Below are 9,532 nucleotides of genomic sequence, written 5' to 3' on the forward strand. Positions count from 1 at the left end.
ACCCAACACCTGATGTCATAACTGATTTTCAGTGATCCATTCATATAATTTCACTTTGTAGATGTGTTGATTGCAATTCGTTTTGGGTTCACTTGTCGGCTCTATGGTACACTCGCGTTGATATTCCGATTTAACATTCTTGTATGAGTCAGGCAACAAACACTTAATTTTTATGTAAATCATGTGTGTGGCGGGTGCAACCGCTAGGGTGGTACATGCTTACCCTTTTCGTGGTTTCATCACTGATTGTCTTCACTGATTCATGTGATTTTTGATGAAACAGATTTCCGAAATAATCTCACAGGGTTTCTCGACTTACGAGCTTTCGCTGTATAAGTAATCCCGGCATTTTTACAAGGCCTCAGCAAAGCTTTCAAAAGTTTTATGGTATACATGATGTCCTTTGTAATTCTCTATTTGGACTTGTATCATGTGTTCCCGTGTGGTTTTTTTCAGGTGAACAATTGACTTGCCTTTGCAAGTGTTTTGACGTGTGTCAACGGTAGGGCAGGGTAGGCTCACCTACGCTTCGGAATCGTACAATGGTCTCTTCTTTTAGTAAAGATGTCTTATGATGATGGACAAGGTTTTGTCGCTTTCTACTTTCAACTTCATTCATTCATTTTTTGCCACAAGAACTTCCAGTCTGCCTAGGTCGCTCATGCCAGCTGGAATATTCCTGACATATTGGAGGTTGCCTGCGTATCTAGGTCGACATTTTTCTTTTATTTATGTCATGTCTTAAAACCATTCTGACTGATTATATGATCGGAATATGCATTAACTAAAGGCGAAGATACATAGGCTAACAATCACTGTTGATCAATCTCCCGAAGCTGTTCAGAGTGATGACACGCCCAATCCATCACTGAACGTAATTGTCGTCACCCTCCCAACCGACACCGACATGCCTTCCCATGGGTCAATCCAGCGACAACATTGCACATTCCTCCATGACCTCCTTCTTTGAACGTTCCTTGTAAAACACATACTATGAGGTTAATGGAATCGAACTAGGTTGTCGTAGGTCGGTCTCCTTGGATTATGGGATAGATTCATTTCTGAAATGGAAAATATGACATCCTGATACAGTACATGCACCTTCACTTCTCGGCATTGTCAACGTGATCGCCAATACACCTCTAAAGTAGCATAGAGGTAAGGTACATGTATGTGACGTGACTGATCTAGTTTATCACAAGACAGTTTCCACTACATTATTCCGTTAGTAATCTCTACGGGCCGAAGAAGCATATAATCATCTTTTACTATTAATAAACTGTCATCGTGACTCTGAGTGATGCTATCATACCTCAGTGACAAGATTATGACCAGTAATAAACAAGAAAAGTATATATTTTATAACCGTAGACTGGAAAATTAACGTGGTACATTATAAGTCTAGTCTTAAACCATGATCCCCGAACAGATGATAGTCCTTAGAACATGGGGGAAAAGGAATTAACGATCGCGATGTCTCAATCTGGTTTCTGGTTGGCGTGTGTTATATAATTAAAGGTTAATGGAGAAACCATTTAATCATCCTTGGCATAATGTTATCTAATTAAATGTTAAAAAACTGATTTTTATATTGGTGGTCATATGTTGGTTTGATGGATTAGCACACATAGGTATTTTTCCGAAAACCCATAAGACATAAACTGTCGGGTACAAGAAAGTATACTACCATACGGAGATTACATAACTGAACACGATGCACTTGTCACTGCCCTTAGCAAAAAATGTGATGTAATAATTTACAAATACTGCTGTTATGGACGCAAGCTGCTGTCCAGATGAGTTGTGGTGAGTTTTCAGCCTTGTAACGTTTTGATAACGTTTGTAATGTCTTGGTCAAATCCAATTTTCAAGTGTACTGATTGGTTGCTGTCATTCATTCGTCCGGCAGTGTTGGTGGTTACATGCTTAGCATATCTAGGTCTTAAAAAAAAACCTCTCCCCTGTTGATAGCATGCCTCCTCTCCCCTGTTGATAGCATGCCTACTCTCCCCTGTTGATAGCATATCTCCCTCCCCTGTTGACAGCATGCCTCCTCTCCCCTATTGATAGCACATCTCCCTCCCCTGTTGATAGCATATCACCCTCCCCTGTTGATAGCATATCTCCCTCCCCTGTTGATAGCACATCTCCCTCCCCTGTTGATAGCATATCACCCTCCCCTGTTGATAGCATGCCTCCTCTCCCCTGTTGATAGCATATCTCCCTCCCCTGTTGATAGCATGCCTCCCCTCCCCTGTTGATAGCTTGTCTTCCCTTGCCTGTTGATAGCAGGTCTCCCCTTCTCTGTTGATAGCTTGTCTCCCCTCCCATGTTGATAGCTTGTCTCCCCTTCTCTGTTGATAGCTTGTCTCCCCTTCTCTGTTGATAGCATGTCTCCCCTTCTCTGTTGATAGCATGTCTCCCCTCCCCTGTTGATAGCTTGTCTCCCCTCCCCTGTTGATAGCAGGTCTCCCCTCCCCTGTTGATAGCATGTCTCCCCTCCCATGTTGATAGCATGCCTCCCCTCCCCTGTTGATAGCTTGTCTTCCCTTGCCTGTTGATAGCTTGTCTCCCCTCCCATGTTGATAGCATGCCTCCCCTCCCCTGTTGATAGCTTGTCTCCCCTCCCCTGTTGATAGCAGGTCTCCCCTCCCATGTTGATAGCATGCCTCCCCTCCCCTGTTGATAGCTTGTCTTCCCTTGCCTGTTGATAGCATGTCTCCCCTCCCCTGTTGATAGCTTGTCTCCCCTCCCCTGTTGATAGCAGGTCTCCCCTCCCATGTTGATAGCATGCCTCCCCTCCCCTGTTGATAGCTTGTCTTCCCTTGCCTGTTGATAGCATGTCTCCCCTCCCCTGTTGATAGCTTGTCTCCCCTCCCCTGTTGATAGCAGGTCTCCCCTCCCATGTTGATAGCTTGTCTCCCCTCCCCTGTTGATAGCAGGTCTCCCCTCCCCTGTTGATAGCAGGTCTCCCCTCCCATGTTGATAGCATGTCTCCCCATCTCTGTTGATAGCAATTCTCCCCTCCCCTGTTGATAGCTTGTCTTCCCTCCCCTGTTGATAGCTTGTCTCCCCTCCCCTGTTGATAGCATGTCTCCCCTCCCCTGTTGATAGCTTGTCTCCCCATCTCTGTTGATCGCAGGTCTCCCCTCCCATGTTGATAGCAGGTCTCCCCTCCCATGTTGATAGCTTGTCTTCCCTTGCCTGTTGATAGCATGTCTCCCCTCCCCTGTTGATAGCATGTCTCCCCTCCCCTGTTTATAGCTTGTCTTCCCGTGCCTGTTGATAGCATGTCTCCCCTCCCCTGTTGATAGCTTGTCTCCCCATCTCTGTTGATAGCAATTCTCCCCTCCCCTGTTGATAGCTTGTCTTCCCTCCCCTGTTGATAGCTTGTCTCCCCTCCCCTGTTGATAGCATGTCTCCCCTCCCCTGTTGATAGCTTGTCTCCCCATCTCTGTTGATCGCAGGTCTCCCCTCCCATGTTGATAGCAGGTCTCCCCTCCCATGTTGATAGCTTGGCTTCCCTTGCCTGTTGATAGCTTGTCTCCCCTCCCCTGTTGATAGCTTGTCTCCCCATCTCTGTTGATAGCAATTCTCCCCTCCCCTGTTGATAGCTTGTCTTCCCTCCCCTGTTGATAGCTTGTCTCCCCTCCCCTGTTGATAGCATGTCTCCCCTCCCCTGTTGATAGCTTGTCTCCCCATCTCTGTTGATCGCAGGTCTCCCCTCCCATGTTGATAGCAGGTCTCCCCTCCCATGTTGATAGCTTGGCTTCCCTTGCCTGTTGATAGCTTGTCTCCCCTCCCATGTTGATAGCTTGTCTCCCCTTCTCTGTTGATAGCTTGTCTCCCCTCCCCTGTTGATAGCAGGTCTCCCCTCCCCTGTTGATAGCTTGTCTCCCCTCCCATGTTGATAGCAGGTCTCCCCTTCTCTGTTGATAGCTTGTCTCCCCTTCTCTGTTGATAGCATATTTCCCTCCCCTGTTAATAGCATATCTCCCTCCCCTGTTGATAGCATGTCTCCCCTCCCCTGTTGATAGCATGTCTCCCCTTGCCTGTTGATAGCTTGTCTCCCCTCCCCTGTTGATAGCATATCTCCCTCCCCTGTTGATAGCAGGTCTCCCCTCCCCTGTTGATAGCTTGTCTTCCCTCCCCTGTTGATAGCAGGTCTCCCCTCCCCTGTTGATAGCTTGTCTCCCCTCCCCTGTTGATAGCATATCTCCCCTCCCCTGTTGATAGCTTGTCTCCCCTTCTCTGTTGATAGCATGTCTCCCCTCCCCTGTTGATAGCTTGTCTCCCCTTCTCTGTTGATAGCATGTCTCCCCTCCCCTGTTGATAGCTTGTCTTCCCTCCCCTGTTGATAGCAGGTCTCCCCTCCCCTGTTGATAGCTTGTCTCCCCTTCTCTGTTGATAGCATGTCTCCCCTCCCCTGTTGATAGCATGTCTCCCCTCCCCTGTTGATAGCATATCTCCCTCCCCTGTTGATAGCTTGTCTCCCCTCCTCTGTATATAGCAGGTCTCCACTTCTCTGTTGATAGCAGGTCTCCCCTCCCCTGTTGATAGCATGTCTCCCCTTCTCTGCTGATAGCATGTCTCCCCTCCCCTGTTGATAGCTTGTCTCCCCTTCTCTGTTGATAGCATGTCTCCCCTCCCCTGTTGATAGCTTGTCTTCCCTTGCCTGTTGAAAGCTTGTCTCCCCTCCCATGTTGATAGCTTGTCTTCCCTCCCCTGTTGATAGCTTGTCTTCCCTTGCCTGTTGAAAGCTTGTCTCCCCTCCCATGTTGATAGCTTGTCTCCCCTTCTCTGTTGATAGCTTGTCTCCCCTTCTCTGTTGATAGCTTGTCTCCCCTTCTCTGTTGATAGCTTGTCTCCCCTCCCATGTTGATAGCTTGTCTCCCTTCTCTGTTGATAGCTTGTCTCCCCTTCTCTGTTGATAGCTTGTCTCCCCTTCTCTGTTGATAGCAGGTCTCCCCTCCCCTGTTGATAGCTTGTCTCCCCTTCTCTGTTGATAGCTTGTCTCCCCTTCTCTGTTGATAGCTTGTCTCCCCTCCCCTGTTGATAGCATATTTCCCTCCCCTGTTAATAGCATGTCTCCCCTTCTCTGTTGATAGCATGTCTCCCCTCCCCTGTTGATAGCTTGTCTCCCCTTCTCTGTTGATAGCATGTCTCTCCTCCCCTGTTGATAGCTTGTCTTCCCTTGCCTGTTGATAGCTTGTCTCCCCTCCCATGTTGATAGCTTGTCTCCCCTCCTATGTTGATAGCTTGTCTCCCCTTCTCTGTTGATAGCATGTCTCCCCTCCCCTGTTGATAGCATGTCTCCCCTCCCCTGTTGATTGCATATCTCCCTCCCCTGTTGATAGCTTGTCTCCCCTCCACTGTTGATAGCAGGTCTCCCCTTCTCTGTTGATAGCTTGTCTCCCCTCCCATGTTGATAGCTTGTCTCCCCTTCTCTGTTGATAGCATATCTCCCTCCCCTGTTGATAGCATGTCTCCCCTCCCCTGTTGATAGCATATCTCCCTCCCCTGTTGATAGCTTGCCTCCCCTCCTCTGTATATAGCAGGTCTCCCCTTCTCTGTTGATAGCTTGTCTCCCCTTCTCTGTTGATAGCATGTCTCCCCTCCCCTGTTGATAGCTTGTCTCCCCTCCCCTGTTGATAGCATGTCTCCCCTCCCCTGTTGATAGCTTGTCTCCCCTTCTCTGTTGATAGCTTGTCTCCCCTCCCCTGTTGATAGCAGGTCTCCCCTTCTCTGTTGATAGCTTGTCTCCCCTTCTCTGTTGATAGCATATCTCCCTCCCCTGTTGATAGCATATCTCCCTCCCCTGTTGATAGCATGCCTCCCCTCCCCTGTTGATAGCATGCCTCCCCTCCACTGTTAATAGCTTGTCTCCCCTCCCCTGTTGACAGCTTGTCTCCCCTCCCCTGTTGATAGCTTGTCTCCCCTTCTCTGTTGATAGCATGTCTCCCTCCCCTGTTGATAGCATATCTCCCTCCCCTGTTGATAGCATGCCTCCCCTCCCCTGTTGATAGCATGCCTCCCCTCCACTGTTAATAGCTTGTCTCCCCTCCCCTGTTGACAGCTTGTCTCCCCTCCCCTGTTGATAGCTTGTCTCCCCTTCTCTGTTGATAGCATGTCTCCCCTCCCCTGTTGATAGCATGTCTCCCTCCCCTGTTGATAGCAGGTCTGCACTTCTCTGTTGATAGCATGCCTCCCTCCCCAGTTGATAGCAGGTCTCCACTCCCCTGTTGATAGCATATCTCCCTCCCCTGTTGATAGCATGCCTCCCTCCCCTGTTGATAGCATATCTCCCTCCCCTTTTGATAGCATGTCTCCCCTCCCCTGTTGATAGCATATCTCCCTCCCCTGTTGATAGCAGGTCTCCACTTCTCTGTTGATAGCATATCTCCCTCCCCTGTTGATAGCATGTCTCCCCTTCCCTGTTGATAGCAGGTCTCCCCATCTCTGTTGATAGCATATCTCCCTCCCCTGTTGATAGCATGTCTCCCCTTCCCTGTTGATAGCAGGTCTCCACTTCTCTGTTGATAGCATGTCTCCACTTCTCTGTTGATAGCTTGTCTCCCCTCCCCTGTTGATAGCAGGTTTCCCCCCTAACCTGTTGATAGCTCGCCGCCGCTGTTGATAGAATTCCCCCCCCCCCCCCCCCCCCCCCCCTCCGTTAATTGTATCCTCCCCGCTCTCCCCCTCTCCCTATTCATAGCATTAAACACGTTATGGTGTCTTGTTCGCAGAGCCGGTTCAAAGCGCACGTGACTTGAAACTATTACGTTCTTGAAGGAGAATCAGGTTTGTCATCCAGACAGCTTGAAGAAACCGAATTTGTGAATCGGCATGAGATATAAATAACCTTGCTGGTAGCTCGAAACCAACACTCCATCCAAGCGAGACTGTGCTACAATCCCCGTATAGTTTACGGGTTGTAAGTGTTTGGGGTCCAGGCAATGTGCTTAGGGTAAATCCAGCGTTGGTCTCATTGATCTCAACGGTCTAATTCCGTCCCTCCTCAATCCCCTAAAGCATCTGTATGGGGACCAAGTCCGTGCGTTATCTTTGCGACGCAAAGTGAATGTGCCTGGCTCATTAAAAAGGACATCGTTGCGATTATACACAGGTCTAGGAGACATGTCATTTCCGACTAACGACCTGGTGTTAATATCTTGTCGACCCGATTGGTCTGATAAAAGCTATCAGAAGAAAAGCTTGTTTCAGAATGGAGAATGGCACAAACATTATGTATTCTCTTGGCGTTGATTATAAGGCAAGGTCGTGTTGTTCTACTTTCATCGATGTCGATAGTTTGAGAATATCGACCTGTTGTATTATTCGTGTTGGGATTATCTCCAACGAGAGTGAATACACGCTTGTGTCTGTGATGTAGAAGTACAATGACGAGCAATCCCTTTGTTAAAGGTGTGTGGGATTACTGTATTGATATGTAAGGTACACGCAAGTGAATTTCAATATAACGGATTGGTATTGATCAGGTTTATACGAGCTGCCCAATAAATGTTAATCCCGTTTTAAAGTTTGTGGGGTCATTGCTGGAGCTACCACGCTACCACATCAATTACAAATTGTCCTCCTTATAGTAAACGCTCCCAAATACACGTTTTCAAGATGAATAAAGGCGACAAACCCTTTCCATATTCATAAGAAATGTCGGCCAAAAGCGAAGTCGATAGTGCGATTACGACCATATCATGAGCCTGTGTCTGTAAATTAAGACAAGATGACATGCATCAACCAATTCAGCGAGCCTGACCACTCGATACCGATAGTCGCCTTTTAAGACAGACATACATTGCTGAAGATCAATTCTAACCGGGATCTTCACTGTTTCACAAACTGTGTAGAAAGACATGACAGCCGGTTTTAAATTGATATGGCATACATTTTCGAAGAAAGTCTAACGTGAATGAGCGGTGTAACGTTGCATGTTATTTGTCAGTTAATCAATAATGAACTGAAAAGTGCCAACGACGATATGTTTGTTGTTTAACGCCGCACTCAGCAATATTCCAGCTATATGACGGCGGTCTGTAAATAATCAAGTTTAGACAAGACAATCCAGTGATTGACATCATGAGCATCGATCCACCCCATTGGGATACAATGACATGCATCAAACAAATCAGCGAGTCTGACCACCCGATCCCATTAGTCACCTCTTACGACAAGCATCGTCGCCTTTTATTGAAAGCACATCTGAATATGGCATTATAGTATTTAATTAGGAAAGTTTCCATCCCAACATGTAATTATGTCATAAAGTAAATATTTGCTTTCAGCGCAATGCATCTGAGTTGTACTGCATATATTCAAACATGCGGTGTTTAACAGTATTCACTCACATGTTCAGACCTGCTGTTTTCTTCCTTGTGCATACATTTTCATCAGACGCGATGTTACAAAGCAGTTACAAAATCAGTAGAAGCGTTCGTAAAATACTTCATAGCAACGCCAAGCATGGAACTTAGCCTGACATTTTCATTGCGCTCAGTGCATCTTACACCATGGAATGTGAATACAAGACTAAAATGTGATGCCCCTTCCGATGCTACCGTTAAGAGGTGGAGAGCAGCATGTAAGCATGACAGGGAGAACCTTGCAGACGACGCCAGTCCCGGAAGGTCAGCAACACCAGGAATGCTCCAGAGCCCCGTTCCACAAAGTGATCTTGGCGCTAAGTCGTTGGTAACTCCCATTCTTTAATACTGACTTACGATAATCGTAGCGTTAAGATCGCCCGGGAATCCATGATATTGAGATGACTGACTGGCAAAAGACTGAGCGTCATATGGCTTGTTCAGTAGGTATTTCTCATGCGAGAGCTCACTCCATTATCACAGAAAATTTGGCAATGAAGAGAGTATCAGCTCGGTGGGTTATAATTGATCTTCTGATATCCGATAAAAGACGCGCAACATTTAACGTGATAATCAGTCTTCGCTTGAAGCTGATCTGAACCTCCTAATCTTGAACATATTAAATCATATTAATTTGGGAGTACTCAATAGTGACCTAGTTCTACCCTCGAGAGGTGCGGTAGGGTAGCCTAGTGGTTAAAGCGTTCGCTCGTCACGCTGAAGACCCGGGTTCGAATCCCGACAGGGGAACAATGTGTGGAGCCCATTTCTGGTTTCGCCCGCCGTGATATTGCTGGAATATTGCTAAAAGCGGGGTAAAAACCATACACACTCACTCACTCTACCCTCGAGATGGGTGCTACCGTAAAGGAAGGACGTGTTCAACCATTTCAGCTTGAATGATTTGTGAGTACATGTACATGTGCACATCGCAAGTAATCTGTTCATGATGTTCATTATATGTCGGCCCTGAATCCATGGAGGTTCACATGGCAGTGTAAGTCAGATGTTAAATAACGCACACCTACTCCAAAGAACACGGATATTTAAGGACATTTTACAGATACTTCAAAGACTATATACATGAACACGAAATTGGCTTCCTGGAACTGCAACAGGCAAAACTCAAGTCGTGCCTGTCAGAAAGATGC

The 9,532-nt window shown here is 47.1% G+C and overlaps 1 protein-coding gene across 1 annotated transcript; it reads right to left on the reverse strand.

The window, feature by feature from the left end:
* Positions 1–2,170: 2,170 nt before the first annotated feature.
* LOC139445494 (hornerin-like) lies at positions 2,171–6,496 on the reverse strand. The gene has a single exon (XM_071226636.1). It carries the CDS (start codon positions 6,494–6,496, stop codon positions 2,171–2,173), a length of 4,326 nt encoding a protein of 1,441 aa, XP_071082737.1.
* Between the last annotated feature and the right edge of the window lie 3,036 nt (positions 6,497–9,532).

This window comes from Haliotis cracherodii, unplaced genomic scaffold (genome assembly GCF_022045235.1).
Source record: "Haliotis cracherodii isolate W230 unplaced genomic scaffold, xgHalCrac1.p SCAF_6, whole genome shotgun sequence".
NCBI classification, from domain to species: Eukaryota; Metazoa; Mollusca; class Gastropoda; order Lepetellida; family Haliotidae; genus Haliotis; species Haliotis cracherodii.